At 40.4% G+C, this 26506-nt stretch overlaps 1 protein-coding gene across 3 annotated transcripts; it reads left to right on the top strand.

Moving 5' to 3' along the window:
- Positions 1-423: 423 nt before the first annotated feature.
- Positions 424-26127, top strand: LOC127306055 (nuclear-pore anchor). 3 transcript variants are annotated; one of them, XM_051336659.2, is made up of 48 exons: positions 424-876; positions 970-1116; positions 2568-2666; positions 2875-3003; positions 3077-3169; positions 3250-3315; positions 4299-4388; positions 4478-4555; positions 4653-4795; positions 5094-5199; positions 5297-5389; positions 6266-6314; positions 6646-6749; positions 6818-6886; positions 7890-8024; positions 8114-8218; positions 8337-8450; positions 8574-8652; positions 8802-8845; positions 8934-9007; positions 9537-9639; positions 9771-9905; positions 9979-10077; positions 10571-10612; positions 10687-10740; positions 10916-11095; positions 11170-11211; positions 12158-12202; positions 12626-12709; positions 12827-12901; positions 12972-13156; positions 13242-13344; positions 13975-14091; positions 14861-14953; positions 16250-16402; positions 16490-16543; positions 17223-17336; positions 17446-17523; positions 17614-17763; positions 19496-19546; positions 20044-20190; positions 20271-20324; positions 20412-20481; positions 20554-20621; positions 20686-20793; positions 23827-23889; positions 24048-24219; positions 24576-26127. In XM_051336659.2, exons 1-48 carry the CDS (start codon positions 571-573, stop codon positions 25826-25828), a joined length of 6015 nt encoding a protein of 2004 aa, XP_051192619.1. In that variant the 5' UTR covers positions 424-570; the 3' UTR covers positions 25829-26127. The 3 variants fall into 3 exon arrangements, with proteins under 3 accessions (XP_051192619.1, XP_051192621.1, XP_051192620.1); XM_051336660.2 differs by having other exon boundaries at positions 425-876; positions 20557-20621; XM_051336661.2 differs by lacking the exon at positions 19496-19546.
- Positions 26128-26506: the final 379 nt, after the last annotated feature.

Raw genomic sequence — 26506 nt, 5'->3', positions numbered from 1 at the left:
TTGACATGGAGACCTAGATTCTCTCTTGTCGGCTCTTTAATGAGAGTGCTGATTACATTGCCATATTTGGATGGCAAGGTGTGTCCATCTTTCTTTTCCTCATACGTGGATTGATTCACGGCACTGACTTGTACTGAAACGAACTTCTTCACACACGGTCGACGAGAGCTACTGAAATGCAAATCAAAGGCACCTGATAGAAATCACGGGCCTTTCCAGCCCAATACTGCGTGTGGTGAATGGGTTACAGGCTGAAGTGTAGTCTCAATACCGCAAACACCGCGAATGCAGGCCAGTAATCTACAGCCTGTTTCCAGCCCAGTCCGCGAATGCAGGCCCGACACGCCTGAGGTCGGTCACCAGGCTCCCAGGCAGTCCTCCCCTCCATCTATATCGCCGCCTCCGCTTCCGCCGTTTCGCCATTCTCCAATTCCACTCGGCCTCCCTTCCTTCGCTTCCGCTTCCGCCACCACCATTCCCCTCCCCCGCAAAACCCTAGCACCTCCCGGAGGCCGCCCCGAACCCGGCGGGGCCTAGGGGTCCTCCCGCTCCACCCCGCCTCGCGCGGCGATGCCGCTCTTCATGTCCGACGAGGAGCTCCGGCTCCTCGGCGGGGACGTGGCCGCGGTCGCCGAGCGGGCCGACGCCGCCATCCGCGAGCTCCGCAACCAGGTCGACACCGTCCGCGCCGAGGCCGACGCGGCCGCCATCGCGGCCGAGCAGACCTGCGCCCTCCTCGAGCAGCGCTTCACCGCGCTCTCCGCCGAGGTCGAGCGCTACCAGGCCGAGGCGGCCGAGCGCGCCGCCGCCTCCGAGCGCCGCGACGCCGATCTCGCATCCTCCCACGCCGAGATACACCAGCTCCGCATCCAATTGGTACGAACCCTAGATTTTATTTTCCGGGTCGACTGATGACAGTGTTTTTTTAAGCTTCCTGCGCTGATCACTTCCGTGTTCCCGATGGCTCAGATTGCCAAGGATGGCGAGGTTGAGCGCCTCAAAGTGGAGATCTCGGAGCTGCACAAGTCCAAGTGCCAGTCGCTGGAGTTGATCGAGCAGAGGGACATAGAGATACGGGAGAAGGATGGCGTTATCAAGAGCTACTACGATAAGATTGTGAGCTCCCTTAATGACCTCTCACTTCCAGTAGTAATACGCAGCAACCGGGAAGCTGGTTGTACAGCGAGTTCTGAGTATACATTATCACCTTAACAACTTGTTGCTTGGTACAATCTGATCTAGTATTTGCACGTATTTTTCAGCACCACATGTTGCTATTACTGGCTGCTGGTTTAGGGTTTAGTTATCGAATTTAACAGTAGGCTGGTAGATCAGAAGTTTGCCAGAGGTGGGCGATTTGGTTTGGTTTGGTTTGGTTTGGTTTGCTTAGCACCGTGGAATGCAGTGCACATGCATAATAGGGATGGATTTTCTGGTTTTGACCAGCAGTTGTTTTTCGATTGAATGGCTGCATTTTGCCCACCCCAACTTGCTTGGGAAGAAGGCTTTGATGGTGTTGTTGTTGATTGAATGGCTGCATTTATTATTATATTTGTTAGTTACTTTTCCTCCTTATTTCAGAGCGTTAATAATTTGAACTCCTCATATTTCTTGTCATGTCACCTTAGGCTTGTGAAATTTCCCACCAACTGATCACGATATATGTTTTTTTATCTAAATTTAATTTTGACTTGATTTGCTTGTATTTATACATATCTATGTCTTGGGTGTGTTTGACTTGATATCATACACATTATTTCATACCCCCGCTAGTTTTTAAGACAGTGATGATCTTTGTACGGAGTAATACTTATCTAATACTACCTCCGGTCCGTTTTGATCGACGCGGGTGCAACGCAGTCCATACTCATCTCTCTTCAGGTTTACGCATCGATTTAATCAGACCGGAGGGATTACTTCTTAAGAGGATTCTCTTATATCTTGTAATGGCTCTAGCTTTTTTTATAGAACATTGTTTTGTCTTAATGGTTTGTGTCTTCTAGTCGTTGTCTTGTTTGAACTGATATAATGCTTCCATAGTAAAAGGGAAATAGTATATAATGGATCATTATGGCATGTACATTTAATTTTGTTTCATCATAATAATAGACATACTAAAAGGATTACTCTTTCCAGTGTTTGGATCTAAGTCGTGACTCCATGTGCTTTTCTGTTATAGCATCTCATCTGACTTTTTTTCTGCTATTCAAGGGCTGTCATATTCAAGAGTCACTCCTTTTCTTGAATAATTGATCTGTAATTTGTCCGTTGAGCAATTTTGACTGGTGCTGTTTATTTTTCTGCCCAATATGTTAAATAATACTGTACTTAATGCATAATTTAGATGCTTGTTGACCTTCTAAGTGTCGCCCTTTTTTTGTCAGCTATGTGGATATGTCTATAACCTTACAATTATATTATTTTTGTACCTATGGGAAGTATTATTTTTTTGAATGGTCTATGTAGGAGACACGTATTGGAGTTTTGTGCCCCCTATCGTTGAAAGGCGTTACTATTTTTACTGTGTCATAAACTAACCGGATGTGCTGATTTTATCCTCTTTTCAGCTAAACCAGGCTGATGCTTCTGCTAGTAAAGAGGCTAGGATACAAGAGGCTGAAGCTAAGCTAACTCACTGTCAGTCTACATGTGATCGCATTGCACAGGTATGCATATCCAAAGGTTTAGGTAATGTTGAATACCTTGCATGTTCAAGGTTCTTGTCAGCCTTTTTTTCCATTTTCTCTAATCTCTTGTCTAACTCACCACCCTAGTTTTCATCATTGGTTTAGCAATACTATGTAATGTTTAAGCCATTGTGTATGTTCCCATGGTACATTGTTGTTTCTTATTTTGTTCCACTTCCCTTATCAGGAGAAGGAGATTCTTGAAAAGCATAATCTCTGGCTTGATGAGGAACTGACAGCAAAAGTTAAAAATTTAGCTGATCTAAGGAAAGCAAATATGGATGAGGAGTCTAGGTTGTCAGCAAAGATTGCAGAGGTTAGTTTCTTTAATTAGTTCTTGACATGACAAAGATGGGAAAGAAAGCATCAACCTGAAATTTGGGTTTCAGCTTGAAAGAGAGAATTCTGAATCTACAAGTTCCTTGAGGCGAAGTAAAGAGCGGGTTTCCGAATTAGAGCAAAGAGTATCCTATATGGAAAAGGTAAAATCCTGACTGATGGGTTGTGCTATTTCTCTCATCCATCGTCTAACTTTTGCCGTTTCATCTTTTGATGAATGAAGGAGCTGTTCTCTGCAAAGGATGCTTCAGCTGCTAATGAACAGCGCCTTGGCACTGAGCTCTCAACTGTATGCCCCCTTCTTCCACTCCATTTTGTCTTTTGTCCCATTTTGCTACTTGTATAATACAATTTTGTATTACCATAACATAAAGAAAGGCATTCTATTAACTGCTCTAGTGTTTGAAGCATTTCGAATTTATATAGCTCTTACAATGCTGGATAGTAATTTCAGTTAGGTATGTGGAACACAGTATCAGGGTTAGAAGTATTTAGCTGTATGTTTAGTGATTACTCGATTTAGGAATTCGCTTCATATAATTGTGTAAGCCAATCACTGCTCTGAAGATTGTGTACAAACATGTTTTTTCTGTATTTTTCTTGAGAACAAGCAATGGGCATTGCATTTTGATCTGTTGATAGATAGGAAATATCACTCTGTTACATAATGTAAGCCGTTAATAGTTTGCTAAAATGGTTTACATTATGGAACGGAGGGAGTAGTTATTTGCCAGCCTGAGAGCAGGCTACAGCGATAAAGCAAATGAGTAAGTGAAACTAGAGTCGAAGCATGTGCCAGTTTTGACCAATTGGAAGTCTCATATTTGATGGTGGTTCTTAGGCTCAGCCTTGAGCGATTGGAAGTCTCTGATGGTGCTCAGCATGTCTGGCACTGACGAGGTCCCCACAAAGAATTCAGCGCGCCCCCCCCCCCTCTGATTCTAGATCCACTGAGCAGATAACATGGTTATGGAGCTCAATTCTTTACATAGTGAGGGGGAGGGGATGCCAGGGCCATGGTCTGCTGGGCGGCGAATCGCTGACTTCGCTAACTATGGTGTTGGCAGGACATGTGCTATGCACTTTGATAATATTAGCTCATTCTAGAAGTTCTTGCAAAGATCCCTTCCGCTGTTCTGTCTATTACTTTACCCTATTTTATTACAACTGTTCATATCTAATAATCCCTTCCGCTGTTCTGTCTGTTACTTTACCCTATTTAATTACAACTGTTCATATCTAATAGTCATTTGGTTAAAATCCTGAAAAAAGGTCATGAAACTTGCTGACCTTCACAAAGAAAGTTCTGATGAATGGTCAAAGAAAGCGGGGGAACTTGAAGGTGTTATCAAAGCATTGGAGGTAACGCCTTTGCTTATTTTTCATCCATGTATTTTTATGTCCCATTTATGGATAGGGAATTCTTAGCTCGTCAATCTTTCTGCAAACAGACACATCTGACCCAAGTAGAAGATGACTACAAGGAAAAGCTTGAGAAGGAGACCTTAGCTAAGATTGATCTTGAAAAGGTATATTTGCAGATTCTTTTTTGATACCTAATTTGTAGATTCTATGTGTGACACGCAACCAAGTGTTGGACGTCATCTCCCTTTCTTTTCCAAGTAGGAGGTTGCCGAATTAAAGCAGAAGATCGAGAAGTGTGAATTTGATCTAGAAAATGCAAGAAAGTCTGGTGAATTGAGCCTCGTTCCGTTGACCAGCATTGCAGAAGACCTTGCTGATTTATCAGACACACAAATGAAAGAAATGTATGATTTCTAAACTCACTGGTCTCTTTCTGATAGTGTACCTGTTAGACACTGAGAGTTTCTTCTCTTTCGTGTTCACGCATCAATTGTAACTGAAATATCAGTCTTCTCTTTTTTGTTAAAGCCATTTGATTATACCATTTTGTCCTCTCAACTCCAATTGTGATATCATCTGTGGGGCATATCCAGTGCAAACAATGCACATATGCTAACTCTATCAGTTCATACATCAACTTCAAACAATCATTCATTTTTCGATTTGTCACTTTTTGATTCCACTTTGTTTTCTGTTCTGCAGGACACCTAATGCTGTAAATCAGAATGACCTAATGATAGTTCCAAGAGTACCCAGTGGTGTTTCTGGAACTGCATTAGCTGCTTCTCTTCTCCGCGATGGGTGGAGTGTATGTGTTATCTCATCTGTACTTATTGTCTTTTGTGCAACATTGCATGGTTTTTCATATTTCAAGTATTGCCTGTTAACATGTCGCATTTTATCAGCTTGCTAAGATATATGAGAAATATCAAGAAGCTACTGATGCTTTACGTCATGAGAGGTGGGGAAGGAGACATGCAGAAGCAGTCCTGGAAAGGGTACATTATTGTTCTTGTCACTATCTTTGAGTTTTAATCATGTATATAATCTATCATGGTTTCTCTCCACTGTAACTGGTAATTGGTCTATATGCAACCATCACAGCAATATATTTACTGTGCAAGTCATAACTGTCTCAGAAGTATGTCAAATGATGGGCGTTGTTTATTTACTTTCTTTTGGTAACTCTATTATTTCACACACATGTTATCTAGAAAGGGAGGTAATTTGGACCAATCGTGCTGCAGAAAAAACTGTCCTATTATTCATGTTGGTAGTCAATGTTTTAGAAGTTTGAGTGACCATACAATCTAAAACAGCATCTGTGAGGGATGACAAGAAATTTCTCTGTTTCTTCTCTTTCAACATTTCTCTCCTTTTCTCTTTTCTTATAGGATTTGTACTGGATGGCATGAAATTTATTTGTGAAATGTATAAAATACACAACACATGCAGTCATTATCATAGTACCATATTTACTCCTAGCACTAAACGATGGGATGTGGAAGTGGGATAATCAAATCTGGATTTATTAAGAAGGAAAAAGAGCCCCAGAGTCTAGAATGAAAGTCAATGCCACATATCCCACTTCTGCATCCTGGAGTAAAGCATATTCATTCCTGTACAGGGATCAGATAAAAAAACATGTACAGGAACATGGAAAAACTGCAAGCCTTTTTTTTGATTATTTGAACTTATCTTGACACATGTGGTCATATTCTTTGGTGGTTTTGACTAAAAAATAGCATTTCCAGAACATAAAACGAAAACAAACCAAATTTCTGGTGCATTTACATGTGGTCATAATTTTTCTTTCCTCTGTTATTTTATTAAAGCATTACTGAATTATCTTTTTTTTTACTTCTGCACAACAGGTCTTGCATGAAATTGAAGAGAAGGCTGAGCTTATCTTAGATGAACGAGGTAATTTTTCTGGTGAACTCTCTTAGCCCTTTAACACATTGGTTAAACATGTATTGATTAATGATGTAACAGCATTGTAAGAACGTTTGTACTGTGTTGCATGCTCAAACGTTTGAACTGTTTATTTAGCATGGGCGACCCAAGTACAGCTGAGTGGGGCCTAGGCTCCTCTCAAATTTTGGATTTCTCTTAGTATTAGTACATATTTTGAAAGAAAATTACTTGAATTCTGCAAACTCAAAGAAGTGCCCCCACTCGAATGATATGCCCCCGGTCATGATTTTTCTGGGCCCACCCCTGCTTTTTAGCTAACTCTTTTCCCTTAACTCAGCTGAGCATGAGAGGATGGTGGAAGCTTATGCTCTAATGGATCACAAATTACAGCAGGCATTGTTGGAGCATGACAATTTTGAAAATACCATAAGGAACCTAAAGGTATGCAGACATTACGACTTCTTAAATTTCTTACAATAAGCTTTAATTAACATCAATGTGTCTTCCAGTCGGAGTTAAAAAGATGGGAACGCGATCATACTATCGCAGACAAGGAAATAAGCGACCTTACAAAACAAGTGAGTCTTTTACCACTAGGTTTCCTCTTTGTTTTATCCGTTTCACTTACCGGAATTGAGAAAATGTACTCCCTCCGTCCATAAATAGATGCCAAAAATTTGTCCAAATTCGGATGTATCTATACAATAAATTGTGGTTAGATACATTCAAATTTAGACACTTTTTTGGCATCTATTTATGGACAGAGGTAGTAGTAGAATAATATGTAGTCGAGACTCCATAATTTGTGATAGCATCTCACTCTGAACATTTCATTGATTGTTGAGTGCAATGCTGATGGGTAGCATGGGAGAGTCTTGAGTTGTTGGCAGCCCTGATCTCCATCAATCCTCCAGTTGGTTTAAATCTGATTCGTTTGAATATAATCATTTGTACACATACACTCATCATATGTTATCACCAAGAAGGTGGTTTACGCCGGATACCTATCTTGTTTTAGTGTTTGCACATCTTTTTATTACAAGATAAGAGAAGCACACTAGATACTAGAGTTTTGCAATGATTTTTCTCATAGATTGTACAACACACTCGACACTTGCACCCTAGCTGCCCATGGCGGTAAACGGAACCAATAGTTCAAAGCAGCCTGCTTTCACAGTTAGGCCCCTATGGCATCACTGACACGAGGTCCTTTCTCTCTCCCATTGGAACATTCTGCTGTTCTGCTCACAGCCAGATGGACTACAATTATTGAGGATGACTGGAGTCAAAATCCTTTCTTTTTGTCTTGGAGGCGTGCGTGGTCAACCACGAACATTCCAGTGATGTGGCTGGAGTTGCACAGTTTCTGTTTGACTGAAAGTAAAATTATTTGGATTCAGATGGACTCGCTTAGTAGAATATTTATCTAATTTGGACAAGCCTGGTCTGATACTCTGATTCTATCAAGTTTCTTTTTGGAAATGTATGGTTTGTTGTCACAGTTGGTATCAATATTTATGGCATTTATATTTGAAAATATGATCTGTTAATTGTATGATTTGTCATCTGATTTTTTTGTAGGTCGCTGTTCTTTTAAAGGAATGTCAAGACATACAGCTTCGTTGTGGTTCTAGTCTTTCAAATGTAGGTCATGGTGCCTTTTCTATGACCATAAGGGATGGCGTGTCTAATGATGAAGGCAATGGTCATGAGCATGTAATCCTCATTCTCCTTGTTACAGATCTTCTATTTTACTATAGTTTCACATGTTCTATCTGCTGTAACCATCTGATAATCTGTGGCAGATGACATTTAATGATATTAATGGGCTTGTCCAGCAAAATGTTGAGCTTCGAAATAAAGTTCACCTGCTTTCTTCTGATCTTGACAAAAAGGACATGGAACTCAGGGTATGGTGATGTCTTACTTTATCTTTGTCTTATTTATCTTTCATCCGTAAGTACTGGGCTGTTCTGGTTTCTTTTCCATTGGCAACATCAAACATATGCTCATTTTTGTCCTTTTTAGGAGAGCTTTCAAGTTGAGCTGAAGAGAATCACGGATGCTGCTGCATCCAGAGTTGAAAAAGTTATGAAGAAATCTGAAGAACAAGCAATAATGATTGAATCTCTTCATAGATCTGTGCGTCTTGCATAATCTTGTTGCCACGACCTTGAAAATCTTCTGACATGAAATATTTCTGTTCTTCAACATGTCACTTACAAACTGCATGTAACATCAACCCTAATGTAGTTGATTCTTTAGGTGGCGATGTATAGGAAGTTGTGTGAAGAACAGCAGAAGACTCGTTCTACTGTTGAACACATATCCAATAATCTTCAAGGTTCACTCTCAAGTCTCATGTTGATTTCAGTCCAGGTTTAGGTTATATTTACGTCTTGCTTGGATGGTATGTGTTGCTGTGGTGATGCCCTTGGTGGAGGTGCTAGTAACGTATTAACTAGATGTCATGATTTTGTTTTCATTGTCTAGACGATGGCAGGAAGGACCTGATGGTTCTATTTGAAGGATCACAGGTAATATTCTGAACAAGTTACATAGCATATGTAATTACCCTGCAGTTCTAATGGTTGTTCTCATTGAATTCCACTCAATCTTGCCCAGGAGGTCTCGAGAAAAACATATGAACAAGTCTCCGAGCGGGCCAGAAAACTTGATGAAGAGTTGACTAAGTTGAGGTTGTTTTTCTCTGCTCTCATATCTTATTTGCTGTGTAAAAAAATCATTGTTAAAATCTTTACCTTATACTATTTATTTTGTTTTTCTATCACTGGTGGACAACAAGATCAATGATTAGGAAGTTCATAATATGCTCTTTGGTTGTTGGTGTCTGTAGGACTGTAGCACAGGAATCATAATTTCCTTTTGGGTATCATAATTTTTTTGATATTTCGATTTACTTTTGTAACTGGTTCTTTGTTATTTTCATGAGAAAGAAAGATATAAATGGTCCAAAGAGTTGTCATCTAAGAACTATGCAGAAACTGCAGCTCGCAAGTCGCAATATGTAATGAACACTTATGTCGAAGTTGGATCTGTATAAGTAAAGATGTGGTCGGAAATCGCACCAGATCAGATATCTTTTAAGTTCCGATATGATGCATTTCTCAGCGCTTCTTTTGGTTACTTGGAAATCAAAATATGTGATGCTCTGTTGGTTACCTGGAAATCAAAATATCTGATGAATAGTGGTTATTATTCATTTAGGACTGAGCTTGGGTCTTTGCGGTCTGAGCGTGATAAGGCAGTGCTTGAAGCTGAGTTTGCTCGTGATCGTCTTAATGGGTACATGGCAGAGATTGATCATCAGGTTCTGTGTGTGCTGCTATTCTCTTAATATTCTTTTCTCACTGACATGGCATCATGAAGCCTCAGTTCCTTGGAATATGATACCTCCTTGTTGTACGCTCATCCTAATTTGGTTCATACTTACAAATACAGAGGAAGGAAGCTAATTCTGTTTCACTCAGAAACGCGGAATTGATGCACTTAGTAGTTGATTATGAAAAAAGACTCCGTGAAAGTACAGATTCTATGCAAGCTTTAGAGGAGAACTCAAGGAAGCTTTTAATGGAGGTGTGTTGGGTTTTATTACATCCCTTAAACAGTTCTAAGATCTTGAATCCTGACATAACTTCCCAACTTTTAGGTGTCTACTTTAAAGCATGAAAAGGAGATTTTAGTCAAGTCAGAGAGAAGATCTTTGGATGAGGTCCACAATTTAACCGAGAGAGTGCACCGTCTGCAGGTTTTTTTCTTGCTGCCACATTCGCTACTTTGAAATCTTGTTCTCATGGCTTTTGATGTTTTGCAACTATGGATGATTGTGTTGCTAAAAAATGTGATTTAGTTCTCTTACAAACATTACCTGTTCTGCTATTACACGCAAATTTATTTTCTTACAACCATCTTGTGTATGTGCATTAAATGTTCAATTCTGTTTTCATACAATCATCTTTTATCCCTGTGTTTGTTTATCCTAGTATTTTCTTGTCTGATATATGGACAACTAGATGTGGCTTTTTGCACTGTTTGGTAGTATAATTTTGAATGATTTATTTTGTGTGAAAGACCAAGTTATTTTAGCTATTTGCGTTCATTTGAAATCTTAATAAATGTGAATAGGTTATGTGTTCTCTGTAAGTATTGGCGTAATTTTAGATAATGTTGTAATTTGGCATATTTGGTCGCATTTTCTTGAATTTTTCTTTCACTTTTTTCTGAGATATGCTGCATTGTAGGCCACTATTGACACAATTCATACTACTGACGAGGTTCAAGAGGTATGTTCTGTTCAGACGAATCATGAAAATGTTTTAATTTTGAATGGCTCTTCATTAATCTGTGAATCATGTAGAATGCAAGGTCTATGGAAAAGAGAAATCAACAAGAGTACATCAAACGACTTGAGGTAATGCTCTATTTTAGCAGCAATGATGCTGTACTACTTACGTCAACATATTGTTAACAGAAACAAAAGACATCTGGCATGCCTTTTGTTTTTTGGGCCATCTGTTTCTCATAGGAAGATATCACCTTATTTGTTCATTCTATCCTGATTACTATAAATCTGATTTTTTTTGTAGAGAGACTGGGCTGAACTAAAAAAGGAGCTCCAAGAGCAACGTGATCATATTCGAGTCCTGACACTTGATAAGAAAAGTGCTTTTGACGGCTGTATGAAGCAGGTAGAGGATATGAGAAAGGAGGTGCAGAGCTCATGGAAAGCTTCTAGTGATGCTGCATCGAGGGCTGCTGTTGCAGAGGTCCGTTCAAATAAATTTATACCAAGTTTGTAACGGGGCATTATCTGACTGTTTTGACTTGGTACATTCTGTAGGCGAAGTGTTCCGATTTGGAGGCGAAGCTCAAATCTAAAACGGTAAATAAAATAAAGTCCAAAAGTGTGACGTTAAAATTTCAGATCAATTCACATGCTGTGTATTGGAAAGTTCTTATTTAAAAAGCTGCCATGTTTGGGTTACGGAACATCGGCGAGTGCATATTTTGATTTGTTTTGCCCAGTAAAAACAGAGGGCAGCTGCTGTTATTAGCATAGCAATTATAATGATTAAAAAGCTAGAGTCAACCATGGAGCAACTGATGCTTTGACAACTGGTTGGTTAACATGTGTCACCTGTTTACAGTTTGTGTAGGCGCCTGGATTCCTGTTAAACTTTAGATACATCCGTATCTTGATAAAGTTGAGACACCTTGCATTTTTAGTAATGTATGTCCATTCGGTCACTACTATACAGTTCCCCTAAAAATGCCCCATGCGCAAGAATGATTATTTTATATTCTGGTATGCATAACTCTGTTGGTTTCTGGATTTATCTTCAGTAAATCGTCATAGCCCAGATAGTTAATTTTTTTGTTATGTAATAGTGACCAAATTGCAATTGTTCCTAACATGTACTTGTAGTAGTTGCCTCTGAAATTGTGAAGCAATGCTTTTTGGATGCATTGCCATTGTAAGTTTAAGTGTCGTCTTATGATAATTTTCTTCTCATAAAAGCACGATGACTGTCCCCAGTTTAGGTTAGGTTTCAGCATGGTAGAATTCCCATAAATGCCAGTGTGAGACGGAATTCCCTGCCTGCTAAAAAACTACTCCCTCCGAATTTGTGCATAGATACATCTGAATTTGCGACAACTAATATGGACTGGAGGTAGTACGTCAGGAATCAGTTTCCATATTGTTGTTTATCTTACTGATTCTACTTAAAACATGCACTATTCTGCACAATTTTCCTTGTCTTTGGGGTTTTGTCTACATATTAAGTTACATGGTGTGCCCTCTTCTGATTCTGCTGTTATTCTGTTAGATCATATTTAGGGATGGTGGTCATGACAACTCATCAGCAACTGAGGTGTGTTAGTTTTCTCTGCCATTGTATCTATGTTCATATTTTCTACCAGAATGCAATTCTACTTTCACTGTTCACTAATGTAAGACATTTTAGCAGGCTAAATTAGCTAGCTAATAGTGAATGGAGGGAGTATATGTTTGTTTTTCTTCAATGCTTACTTCCACTGTTCACTAATGTAAGACATTTTGGCAAGCTAAATTAGCTTGCTAAAACGTCATATATTATTAGTGAACAGAGGGGGTATATGTTAATTTTTCTTCAAAACAAGAAAAATGCCTGGGGGTACCACTGAATGTGGGCATCTGGAAATTATGCCAGAAATTATTATACCCTCCACCTTTATGCAGCCTTGGTTCAATATGTTGATTATTCCAAATATTCTGCGTTTTGTTCAGTTTAGTACTTGTTTCATCATTCTTGTAGGTGAATGATGAGCTGTTCCGGCTGAAAGAGGAGTTAGAAAAATACAAGGAGGAAGCACAAGCAAATAAAAGCTATATGCTTCAGGTTCCCCCCTCATCGTGCAATTTCTACTGCAATATTTTTTTCTTCTGAAGTTCTCTTATTGAGTAATCCATTCATTTCCTGATCTATATGAAGTAATACAATTACATTCCTGTACAGTACAAAGAAATTTCAAGCTCAAATGAAGCTGCATTGAAGCAAATGGAATCTGCATACCAGGATTACAAAACGGAGGTACTAAAAGCATGATAGTTCTTATGTTCCTTCACTGAATGTGCGTATGAACTTCTTTTATTTATTATAGTCTGAGATTGCCAAAAGAAGCTTGGAAGATGAGATTGCTAAGTTAAGGAGTCAGTTGTCTGAAATAGAGAAGAGATATGTAATGAAGTGTGAAGAAGCTGCCAGTGCAATTGAAGCTAAAGAGAAGGAGTTCAATACTCTCATGAATGAGATTGTGATTCTTAGAAATGAAGTTACCCAGAAAGTGTAAGCATTTTTTCACCGTATAAATAGGCATGGGGACACTTCTTTCTATTATTTGTTCATACTACCTTTTCCTTTTCTCTAACAGAGAACGAATTGAGAATTTGGAAATTGAATTGGCTTCATCGAAGAGTGCTCTTGATGAGCAGTGTAAGCGTTGGCGCAGCGCTCAAGACAATTATGAGAGACAGGTATTAGCCTTTTTCCTTTTTTTCTTAGTAGACCTAGTTTAAGAATAGCTAAATGGAACATTAGTAAACCTAGAGAAATATACTAAGTGTCCTTTTGCACCTCTTGCTGCACATGGAGGTGGTGATTGATGCTGGAGCCACAGGCCCCTGTCATTCTTAACATATCTTCAAAGGAGACTTTTCTAGTGTTAATTGGCCGAAAATAATTGTATCACGAGGGTCTTTAGGTTCTGCAATATTAGACCTAAGGTTTAATCATTACTTAATTCACTCATGTTCTTATAAGAAACTCTAAAAACCTATCCTAGGTGTTTCTACAGAATGGTGAACTTTGTTGGAATACATTTTGTTTCATAATGCTATCTCCATTCGTTGCCTGCTTGATATATATATTAATACGAATAATGTTTGTGCATTAGTTTTGTCAATTTCGTTGGCATGTTTATTATCCAACTTCAAACAAATGCATGCCACAATTTTGGCATGTTTGCTACTGAACTTCAGATCACAAGCTTGTGCGTAGGTGATCAAGTATGATTTAGCACCCTTCTTACTTTTCTTAAGTGCTTGTAACGAACCTTACTTGTTTCCATTTATGGTATCACATATGCTTTCATCCTTCTTCTGTAGGTTATCCTGCAATCTGAAACGATACAGGAACTGACAAATACTTCTAAGCAACTATCTTCGCTGCAGCAGGAAATTGCAATTCTTCGGCAAACAGCAGATGCACAAAAGGCTGAAAATGTAAATTATGGTGCTCAATTCTTTGAACACTCATGTCAAAAGGGTTGATTGGTTTGTGCCTTTGTGGTGAATTTAACTTCATTATGGTTAATGTCTTTTGACCAGTTGTAGCATCCCACAGTAATGCAGATCCTGCTGTATCTTGTTTTAGCCAAAAGCCCGAACATCAAACTGACTGTGGGTTGCCATGAAAATCTGCCTCATCGAGCACTTCAGGCATAAACGTTGTGGCAACTGATGGTGCACAGACTAGTTTCGAGTGCTTATCAACATATTGGTCAAAACTTTGGGCCATATGTATTTGTTCTTGTAGGATTGATTTTCTTATGCTCCTAATACTTGATTCCGTGTCTAGGTAGTTCATTTGAAAGACCTGACTGCTATCTTGAAACACACCGTTCTCTTTCCTAATAATACTGTACTCCTTCAGGTCTACTGGGCCAACAATAGTTTATATATTGTATTAGCAAACCGTTTATGAATGTCATCTAGTTTTGACCGTTTAACTTCTGAGCCCTTTCTGCTCTGTGTCTTGTTAGAACAAGCTTGTGCCCCGATAGCAATGTGTTCATTTGAGTAATAGACCAAAAAGATTGTGAGGAATAATTGAATCTGATCCATTTGTCCATAACTCCATATTAATGTCCCAGTATCAGTTTCCTCTGTCACATTAGTAGATTATATGATATCTTTCATGGCATATGTGTAATATCTTTGATGTGTTCAGTACTTGTTCTGAAACTAAAAATTCATGCCATCATTTTTTCAGGATGCATTAAGAACATTCGGTGAACAAGAAAAGATAGAATTGGCAAAAGAAAAGGACGATGCCCTTAAAAAGTATAACGAGCTAAATGACCAGGTTTTTAGCTTTCCCGTGTTGCCATATTATTATTTACTACTACCTCTGTCCACAAAAGCATGTTGCAAGTTTGTTTAGATGTATCTAGACACACTTTAGTGTATAGATACATCTGAATTTAGACAAATCTCCGACATCCTTTTATGGACGAGGGAATACTTAAGCATTTTTTTGTAGCATGTTTTTCTTCTGTTCAAATCCTGCTTGTTCTTAGTCTAGGCATTTTGCTCTCAAAGTTAAAATAATATTTGGTTGATTCTGTGTCTAGGTATTCTTGGTGTAGTGTTGCTAGTTGGATGCTATTGGTGTTTTGTACATTTTGATTATGTATAACCGTATTCAAGCATGTTCATGATAGTTCTTGGTGGTCTTAACTTCTATGAATTGATTCATTGAAGTAAAATTTAAAGCTAGTTAATTATCAGTTTCCTGACCATATTATTGAGTTACCTACACCAACGGTGTTGAACTTATGGAGGTTTAGAAGTGTATTTTGATGTTCATTCTTTATAGATTGTTATCTGGTGCTTAAGCACGGATAAAATTTATTCAGTAATACTGTTTGAATTTAGTAAGTGTCTGTTAACCTGTCCCCTCACTGATAATGATGGCTCTATTGTTGATGTTGGCAAACTGTGATGTGTCAAAGATGACTCCATAGAAATTCATGACGTACTTTAATTCATTTAAATAATATGAATTCTAGCTATTTATTGCTGAAAAGTGTTACTCTGAATATTTAGAAACTAACTTATTCTTGATCTGCTCCTTTATTTCAAGTCCTTAAGAAAATGAACCCTGATAGCTCTTCTGAAATTTTAGTACTCCCTCCGTCCTAAAAATGAACCCTGATAGCTCTTCTGAAATTTTAGTACTCCCTCAGATTCATATTAGTTGCCTTTTGTATGGATGTACATAGAACTAAAATATGTCTAGATACATCTATATTAGTAGGAACTAATATGGATCGGAGGGAGTATTTTAATGTCATGATATTGTTCGAAAGATGTTTGTCTAAATATCTAATTCAAACTCTTGGTTGGAATGGTTAAACCTATTATGAATTCTTTGTAAATATGGACTCCTATTTGTAATTTCTCTGAACTTTGTACATATTTATAAAATGATTTTCCCTACTGTTAATGCTCAAGAAAAACTATTGATTGAAATGGTTAGTGGTGCTAGTCAGTTGACAACGTATGTGGTGCCAATCTGTTGGCGTAATGTCTGCTTGTTATTCTTTGCGACTACTTTGAGTGGTACTTTATCTCACGATTTTTTTTATTGGGAGAGCAGAACAGAATTCTGCACAATCGACTAGAAGCTTTGCATGTGCGCTTAGCTGAGCAAGAACGGGGTATCGCTGGGCTTTCATCGCAACGTACTGACTCACATGGAGAGGATGATTTGCACAGTGTCGTCAGCTACTTGCGCAGATCAAAGGAAATTGTAAGTACACATTTTGTTTTTCATTATTTTTGTTGTGCGATTCCTTGCTCCTTGTGGGGGTAATATTTATTCTCCCATCTATTCCAGGCAGAAACAGAAATATCGTTGCTAAAGCAGGAGAAATCACGGCTTCAGATAGAAGTAAGATATGCTTGCTCCCACACTCTGTTAGTCAAAGTGCTTTCTAAACTATAATGGATATAGTGGGCACTGAGTGCGTGGTGATTGGGATTGCCAATTGTCAATTCCTTAAGTTTTGCTAGTAGTGCAAGTGTCCTACCAATTTGGTATTGCGATACTCAGCTCATCATGAAGACATCCAGATGGCACTGACCCCTGGCATCAACTTACTTGTCTTATTTGCCTAATTGGCACCTATTATCCCACTACAGGATGTGCGGTCATTGCATGTGGTTCTGTCCTTACAGTAGGTTGTGTGTTGCCATCTTATTTCTTCCCCCGACTGAAATATGTGATAATTGAGCTTAATTTGTTCTAGGTGGTTCGGAAGTGTGTGTAAGGTTTAATGTGCACTTTCTTCAAGCAAAGGGCCACGGTTTAGCTGTTTGTTTGCATGAAGTGGGAACTAATATTTAGACATGATTTCAGATAAGGTTACCCGCTGAGACATTATATGTGGTGTGATTTGTTTATCTATTTTGAAGTGAGAACTGCCCCTTTTTGTACTTGATTTCTGATACATTATTGGCAGATTGTGTGTGAATGCATCAAACCTAGCATACTCCCTCTACCCTTCAGCCGAGGTGTCGAAGTTTATTGTGCTTTCTAATCAACTGTATTTATTCTGATGTTTATATAGCTGGAAAGTGCATTGAAGTCCAGCAAGGAGGCACATGAACTACTTCGCAGTCAAGCTGATAGTGCAAGATCATCAATGTTCAAGGATGAAGAGTTCAAGTCCCTGCAGCTCCAGGTGCCCCCTTTTTTTAATCTTATGAATATTCAGCACTTTTGCACATTTCCTCCAGGTGCCATGTTTCTGTATCTCATTTCCTTTTTTTTTTTGAAATGTATTTGCTTAGGTGAGAGAAATTAATTTGCTTCGTGAGAGCAACATTCAGCTTAGAGAGGAGAATAGACACAATTTTGAAGAATGCCAGGTCAGCTAAATCTTGAAACGACTACAGTGTCTACTCTTTTGAATGGCACATGTTTGGGCTTAAATCATCAACTATTGATTTTCTCTACAGAAATTTCGTGAGGAGGTTCACAAGGCTAAAATCGAGGCTGAAAGGTTGGAGAAAGTTTTACTGGAGAAAGAGGCAGACGCTGAAATATGTAGAAAAGAACTAGCAATGCAGAACATTGAAATAGCAAATCTAAACCAAAGGATTTCAGAGGTATCTATGGTCATTTTTCTAACACATTTTCAGATGTATTTTTGTTTTTAATAGATACTACCTCCGTTTCAAGGAATAAGGCGCCCTCGTTTTACCTGCTTTTTGTTTGACCAATAATTACTTTAAATATATAAAGATTTTTTATATGAAATTAGTGTTATAAAAAAGTTCTTTTCAATACGAATCCAATGATACTAATAACATATAATATAATCAAGATTTTGTTGCTCAATTTTTATGGTCAAAGTTCGTCTTAAAATACGTGTGCGCCTTATTCCTTGAAACGGAGGTAGTAGAAGCTAATCTGAGGCATCTATGGTCATTTTACTACCATTTCCATTTGTGCAAGTAAAATTAGCATTCAAATCAATGTATCTGTCCAAGAGAATGAGTAGGCCCGTATGTGTAGTGTCATGATATAATGATTTTACTAGTTTTGCTAATAAATCTTTTATACTATAAATAGTTGGGTTGGTGATGGTGATTCATTCAGCTCTATCAACCCCGTGTCAACCTACCTTAAATCTAAGATACAAAAACTATGTTCCAATAAAAGTAGTACTGTAGTACAGATTAAGATGTACTCCTAGTCACCAATGAAGCTCACTAGGTGTAGGGTTGGTGTTGGCTGAGCACAATAGCGCTGAGTGCGGAGTATGGTGTTGGATCTGATTGCAGGGAGAGTATGCCATCTCAATGGCGGTGACATGTTTTCGCTTAATATATTTTTATTATCTTAGGCAAAAAAACAGCTTTCAACTAGTAAAAAGAAAGCTGTGTCGCTGAGCCAGACCAACTACATGTTCCTTCGTGGTGCATGTGTATAGAGCAGTGCTGTTGTTTGTGTTTTCAGTTTCTTGGGTGGTGTTATAAAGGGGAGGTTGAATTCTTAGTGGCATGCTGGGTGACAAAGAATGTGCTAGGTCTTGGCTGGTAGGACTACTGTGAATGGAGGGCCTGCCAAAAATATTCGAGCTCGACAAACAGTTCGCGTTCGACTTGTTAAAAGCTCGGCTCGAGTTGTTGTCAAGCTTGGGCGAGCTCGAACTGTTCTGCATAGATCGATGAAACATGCAGCCTGGTATAGCGCAGTTATTCCTTTGACCGAAGAGAAACAAGTCAAAGCCCATGTGAAGTTCAGGATAAATGCGTGACAGTAAATAGAGTGCTACGTCTACCAGCCACAGCCCACAAGCCCATCTTCCGAGAAAAAAATGCCAAACTACGATCCAAAAGCCAACTTCTGGCCCAGCCCGTGAAACCTCTTTGCAGCCTGGTATAGCGCACAGTTTATCACCAGGGCGCTGTAGAAATGATTAACTCTTTAGTACCACCTCTTGCAGTGGAGAATTTCAGCTGGAGCATCGTGTATAAGAGAAGCTAGTGGGAAGATCTGTTGGCACAGCGTTTGCATGTGATACCAGATGAGGCTCGTTTAATCTCGCGAGCACTTGACGAACCGAGCTCGAGCCTAGCTGTAGGTTTGCGAGGCGAGCTCAAGCCGAGCCTGTTGGTGTTCGCTTGAGTTCAGCTCCTTGACACCCCTAAATGGAGCTGATGGTCTTATTTATGTTATATGTCGTCTTCTGTTCATTCAGTTGGTGTAGTATATATTTTGTTAATGTTTTCCCCAAGCCCTAACATTATGATACAAAAATACAAACTTTGCATTATGATTGTTCTATCAGATGTTTATAGTTGTTATGTTCTCAACTTTTGATGTCTTTTGCAGTTGGTTGAAAATAGTAGAGGCGTCGATTTGAACACATACGAGACCATGAAGGTTTTGTCATCTCACATTGTTTTTCCATAGTTCTGAGATATATAACTTTGTACTTGTTTCATTAGAAAAATGGCCCCTTGATATTTCCTCCTCAAGTATTAGCTTGTACTATTTTCACTGAAAAATGGCTCTTTACATTTACCTTGGGGTGCCTTCCCAGTTGTCCTACCAGCCAAGACCTACCATATTCAAGCATATAACATAAATAAGACCATTAGCTCCATTCACATAATACTATATCTATCCTATTTTGTGAGAGGGTAAAAGTTAATTGGAAACAAACTGAATGCACTTTTTAGTGCCTTCTCATTTGCTGCAAATATCCAGTTAGATTTACTTACACGTTCCTCTCTGGAGGCAGTCTTGCTTTGGAACCAAACTGTATGTACTTGTTGGTTCCTTCTCATATGCTCTCACTCCAGTTAAAAAAAAAGTACGGTAATACTTCTTAGACTACTGTCATAAATTTAAGGCTGAGTTTTTCTTGTACCTACCAGTTGACCTTGAGAGGGAATTCAATTGAACTTGAGCGTGCAAAAAATATTCTTTCTGAGAGGGAAGTTGTCATAAAAAATTTGGAGGAGAAGCTTGCTGGCTGTCAGTCTGAATTCGGAGCCAGGGAAAGGAAGCTGACTGACATTGAGGTCTGTATTGGGTAATCTTGTAATATGAGTATTGTACATTTTATGCTTGGCTATAATTAATAAACCATTTCTTTCCATAGGCTAGTTTGAGATCTGAAATTGACAGACAGAAGAAGCTCTACGGCTCCATGAAGGTAAGAATTTGGACCTGTTTTTACTTTTGCAAGGTATGTTCATGACCATGCATTTTCATGTGTTACGGTACCTTATTAATCTCGCAGAAAAAGCTTGAAGTGTCAGCAAAAGAGAAGGAGGATAGCCTTTTGAAGCAGATTGAAGATCTTAAATCTAGTAATTTGACACCATCCCTGCTTGTGCTCTAACATATGTTATTTTTCTAGTTGTAAATCTGATATACTTTAGCAGGTCAGAAAACTATTTCGGAAACTGCAACTGATCAGGTTGTAAAAGAAAAGGAGTCCAGGATACAGGTTAGCACTTTGTGATTAAATGACATTAAAATCTTCATGCTGCTAACACAAACACATCTAATAGACACTGGAAAGAATGTACGAGAGGGAGAGAGAGGAGAACAAGAAAGAAAAGGCGTTCAGAAAAAAGAATCAGAAGGCATATGTTGACAGCCTTGCAAAGCTAACAAAGGTGCATTCTCTCTCCACTGTATTTAATGATATATTTGCCCATTTTGTAATGCCTGGTAGTTGACACATGATAAATGGATGTCAGTCCTTTGTGTGGTGTAGCCTCCAGGGGATTTTTTACTGTTATTTTGGTTTTAGGAGTTTCCTGGAACGTTGCAAATGACTATTTTAATTTTAGTTTTAGTAGTTGACACATGATCCTGACTTATATTACTCCTAATACTATTCCCATTTTTATCTGAAAAAGTAGGAGAGATGAATAGAAGGGATTAAAATAAAAAGATCAGTAGGCTCTGTTACTGTAATGTAGAGCAGGAAATACTCCACAAGTATAAATGTCCAGAAAGGAATCATGTGCAGTTCCAAATTACTCTCTTATCCTTTTAGAATTTTTTTTGATGTCTTTTCCGTTGAGAACGAAGTCTACAAAGCTTATACAGTGCTTCCATTGCTTCTGTGTTGTGTTGAATAATACTCTTCCTCTGTTCCTAAATATAAGACGTTTTGGAACTTCAATTTGAATTCCCACAGTGTCTTATATTTAGGAAGAGAGATAGTATCTTTTAGGAAGAGAGGTACCTTCAGAACTTCAATTTGAATACCCACAGTCTTTTAGGAAGAGAGGTAGTATCTTTTATGAATGTAGCTTCAGCTGCATTGGCTGCTTAAAGCATTCTGTTAACAGTAGAGAAACTACAATCACAACTAGTTGAGCCTGGACCCCATGTTGCATGCTGCAAATCTAAGTTCTCAAAAAATGTGAAAAAATTCATGTATTTGGATTATGTTGCATCTTGTGCACCTAGAAAATTTCATACAAAAATATGATACTGTGTGGCCCCTCTGGACCTATCTATTCCCCAGTTTCCTGCTCGAGGGGTGAAACTTTTTCTTGCACTTTGCTGTCTTTCCCATTCGCTTCTCCAGTGCTCTGGTTATGGTGTGCAGCCTTTGCTTGGGGCGGCATCTAAGACGTCCTAGCGAAATTCCAGCAATGCAAATCTCTAAGACTACTCATAATGGGAGTAACATAGCTAGTAACATCACACATCTCAAGATGTTTTGGTGACGTGGCATGCCAATAAATGAAGAAAGAGAGTGAGGTGGTAACTAGCTATGTTAGAGCATGTCTAGCAGGCCCCTTATATTTCTGCCCCGTATCTCGCTGCTTTTTCGCCCCGTATCGAAAAGTTGGCAACGGAAGAGCCATTCCGTCTAGCAGAACCCGTATTTCGCCCCGTATTTTCAAAAATAAAAACCCCGGGAAGTTCGATTTCATTGATCATACTACGGATCATACATACGGATCAACGATTCTACATCCAGAATGCGCGATCCTACTCGGGGAGGTCGACTAGGTACGAGTCTGCCTCCGCCTCCGCCTCCCGCAACTCCGCCTCCTTCGCGGCGGCGATGGCCGCCGCCACCTCTTCCTCCTCCGCCCTCTTCCTCTTGGCGTCGTCCTTGAGGAACTGCCGTAGCTCCTTCAACAAGTCGGGGGCCTCCTCGTCATCGCCGGCGAGCGGAGCTCCTCTAGCGCTGGTGCTCCCGCTGCTCCAGCCTCCTTCGCCCAGCGGCGGCGCTCCCAGTCGGCGCGCCACTCGTCGAACTTGGGCCCGCTCATCGGCTTCATCGGCGGATCCTCGATGTACCAGCGCCCGCCTCGCACGAAGTCGATGAGCTTTTCCGGGACGCACGCGGCGCCGTCGTACTTGCAGGCCGCGCGACGGCTGCCGGCGGCGGATCTCTTGCATTGCCGCCGCCACGCTTCCTCCACGGTGTCCGGCGAGCGGGATCGCTTCGATCCGCTCGCCGGCGGGGCGCTACTGCAGCGGCGGGAGTCCATGCAGGATCTGGGGTGGAATGCGGCGCGGGGGAGCGACTAATTGCTCGCCGGAGCAGGAGGAGGAGGCGGCGGCGCACGGCGGAGCTAGGGTTGCATGGACTCCCGCACCTGCGCCCACTATAAGTACGGGGCGACGGGGCCGATTTCCTGGGCCCCGTATTCCGCCGAAACGGGGCGGCCCGGATACGGGGCCTGCTAGACGCCCAAACTCGCTCCGGCCCCGTATCCCGCCGGAATTTTACGGGGTGAGCGGGTTATACGGGGCCTGTTAGACATGCTCTTACCATAACATCACACACCCCAATGCAAAATGAGTCTACAACATACTAATGACACAATGCATGACACCACATATAAGTTACTATCCACTATGAAGGTAATAACTTAGACTAGTAACATGGCATATGTTACTAGTCTAAGACTCAAGTTACTCCCCACTATGACCAGCCTAAGTGCATGCAACGCATTTCTGTTGGAGGGGCCTAAGCGAGAAAAACATCTTGAGTATGTAGTGTACTTTTTATAATGGAAGATTAATTGTGGGCAATAAAAGCGTTACTCCCTCTGGCTCCATTAAATTGACGTGGATTTTAATTGGATTTAGCACATTTGAATGTATGGGCTGCGACAATTAAATCAGGCCAGGGGAGTACTTGATTTCTTTGGATTCATATTTGCTCCCGGAGCATTTATTTTGTCCCTCTATATGCTTGAACGATCTATCCATTGGCCCACACTGTCTCTTTTGTATCTAATACTTCTCTGTGCTCAGGTTGTTAGTTCTTTCCTGTTACCTTCGTTCCAAAATGTAGGCCTTTTTAGAGAGCTATATTAGCTTTGTAAAAAGGCTTACTTTGCAGAGTAGCTGAAAATAACTGAAAATACAAGACAAATCAGATGGCATTTTAATCATTATACGGTAGCTGAAAATACAAGACAAATCAGATGGCATTATTTTTGCAGTCAATTTGTACTTCTACCTACATGATAGTGATCAAAGCTTCAAGTTGTGGACTGGAACAGTCCCACACTCAAGATTAGCAGAATGCAAATAGTGCAGCAGCATAGGGGGTTTATGTTTTCCAAGGCTTATTCTGTTTTGTGTTTTATGTTCTTGCCAAAAGGCTTCATATCGTGTTTATGTTACATGTGCTATCCATTCACCTTTTTAACAAATATTGGTCACAGGAGAAGAAACAAATGGAGGAATTAATAGAGAAGCACAGGCAAGCTGTGAAGGAGGCGATTGAGGTACAGTTTATGCGATTTCCCATTTCCTTAGTTGCTGTTGGTTGTGGAATTTCCAGTATATGTATACTTTGATTGTGGGCCCCTGGCTCTTATTACAGACCTAACACATTTTCCTTCAAGTAACTTTCTCATCATAATTTCGTGTGCATTTTCTACAGCATTATTCTGGGCAGTCATCTCAAATCCCGTCTGGGTCTGCTGTGGAGCAGCAAATCCGTTCATATTTCCTTGCTGCTAAGCAATGGGAGGAATCACCTAACCCGTTCGAAGATGGTTCAACGAGTCAGACACCACTTACTGAAACTTCCACTGTTGATACAACTACAGCAGGTACTTTTCAATCCATTTCTGTCGATGGTGTAATATTTTTTAGTTGAAACATTGCCACAAGTAATCATGTCTACTAACTATCATTTAATAGGTTTGGTGTGCAAGGTTTGGAGTAGATGGGAAATAACCTTAAAAAAGGACACTAGTTATCACAAAAACTTGACATGCAACTAAAGTGAGCTGATATGTACACCCCAACTGGACTGATGCATGCTTGTGCATATCAAACAGTTTTCTGAATGTGTTATGATATTGAGCTTGTTCTTCACCGTAATGTATTTTGCAATCAGGATGTTTCTCCTTTCTTACCCATCCTTTAATCAGTATGGGAGTTAACTAGTCTTCTTTTTCCTCAGGTCGGCAGGTAGCAACTCCACCAAGGCCTCCTACTCAGCTTAAAGTGATGGAGGAGAAATCAGTTTCTACTTTGACCAGACCAAGTACTGAACAACGTAAACTAAGAAGGCCGCTTGTTCGACCCCCTCTTGAACAACGGGTTGAAGAGCCTCAGGCTGATAGTGATACACCAATTGTCGAAGGTTCCACATTACAGGACAAAGGTGGCGTGGCACTAGGTTCTGCAGCAGTTAAGGAGAAAGGTAGCATGCCAATGGAGCGAGGTTCTACACTAGGTCAGGAGAAAGGAGGATCATCACTGGAGCGTGAAACTTCTGGTGGTGTGTCTGTATTGCCTTCTAGTCGTAAACGTCTCATATCGTCATCGCAGGTGAGAGATGATGCTTCACAGGGAGAGGCTAGTGATGCCAATCCTCCATCAAAGAAACATAAGGAGGAATTTTCACAAGGTACCAGTGAGATGAAAAATGACCAATCGGCTCCTGAAGATGTAACGGCTCAGGCTCCTGTGGTGTCTGTGGACAACCAAGATGGGCAACAGCTTACAGAAGAGATGGACATGGATCAGACGTCCATTCGAATTGAAGAGGTTGAGGAGACGAGGGATGATGATGTGAGTCCTAATGATGACATGGAAGAACAGACAGGTGCATCAGTGGACATTAAAAGCCAGGATACTGAAGTTGATGTTGACAACAATGCAACTGACGTGGAAGATGTGCCCGTCAAGTCTGAGGCTGTAGTGGAATTATTTGATGAAGACCAGAAACTCGAAGGCGGGAAGGAAGAGGGACAGATTGCTACAACCACCGACGGTGAAGATGAGAGGGAAGAGGGGGAGTTGCCGGAGGAATCCGAACAACAGTCGGATAGTAGTCCCCTGCATGTTGATGCAGATATGTCAGAGGAGACTGGAGAAGGTGAGGCAACTGCTGATCGTGCTGCGGTTGAACCAGACCAAAGCCCTCTATCACAATCAGCTGGAGTAGACGCCTCACCAAGCAGATCCCCTGCACGTGAACCTTCCCCTTCTAACCCAGCTCAAGTGGGTGCATCTTCCGAACAACAGAATCCTGGTGCTGTAGCAGAGACTGGTGCTAAGGGTCGGGTGGTCAACTTAGCAAAAAAGATGCAGACCAGACAAGAGAAATTTGGCCGCATCTCTCCTCCACCACCTTCCAGCGGCCGCAGTGGTGGCCGCGCACCACCACGGGGACGGAAGCGTGGTGGCAGTGGTGGCCAGTCGCAGTGAAGTACTACTGGTCAATTTGACTCGGTGCCCAATTTAGTAGGCCAGCCTTTGCATCTGCATCTCCCAATTGAGTAGATTCTTGGTATCAATTTTCTAGGAACTTCTAGACTTGGTGCCCGATTTGGGTAGCTTTTGCAATGGTCTTTCTACTGGATCTATTTTGTAGTAAACATATGTTGGGTGACAGGTTTACAAAGGTTGTGTGACTAACCAGCTCTCATATGTGCTAATGGTGCTCGCCAGTTGCTATGACACTGCAACACTAAACTTAGTCATCCCAGTCATGATTTGAAGTTTAAGCTATGCATTCTACCGTTGCTGGATTTACAAACTCTGCTTACTTCTCCGGTAGTGTTACTGGATTTATGAATCTCGTGGACTGTATTCATATATTTCCTAGCGGTGTCATAACCAAGTGTAACTCGTTTTGGCCACGTAGTACACCGGGGTAAAGACATGTAACCATGCGTTGATGCTGAGCGTTTTGATGGATGCTGAGTTTGAACTAAAAGAACGATACTCTTACACTGGAGGAAGAGTCCCACAATAACGAAAGAAAACCTAGCCGCCACATCCACAGTACATTGATACCCCCTCCTCCTACATTGCCCCCCCCCCCTCTCCTTCGGCTATCATGGTGCTTTTATGCTTAGACTGACTGTTTTGCAAACGAAACAC

This window comes from Lolium perenne, chromosome 6, assembly GCF_019359855.2.
Source record: "Lolium perenne isolate Kyuss_39 chromosome 6, Kyuss_2.0, whole genome shotgun sequence".
Classification (NCBI taxonomy): domain Eukaryota; kingdom Viridiplantae; phylum Streptophyta; class Magnoliopsida; order Poales; family Poaceae; genus Lolium; species Lolium perenne.
Note: the sequence above shows the minus strand (reverse complement) of the source record. Positions and strands in the feature narration are given on the sequence as shown.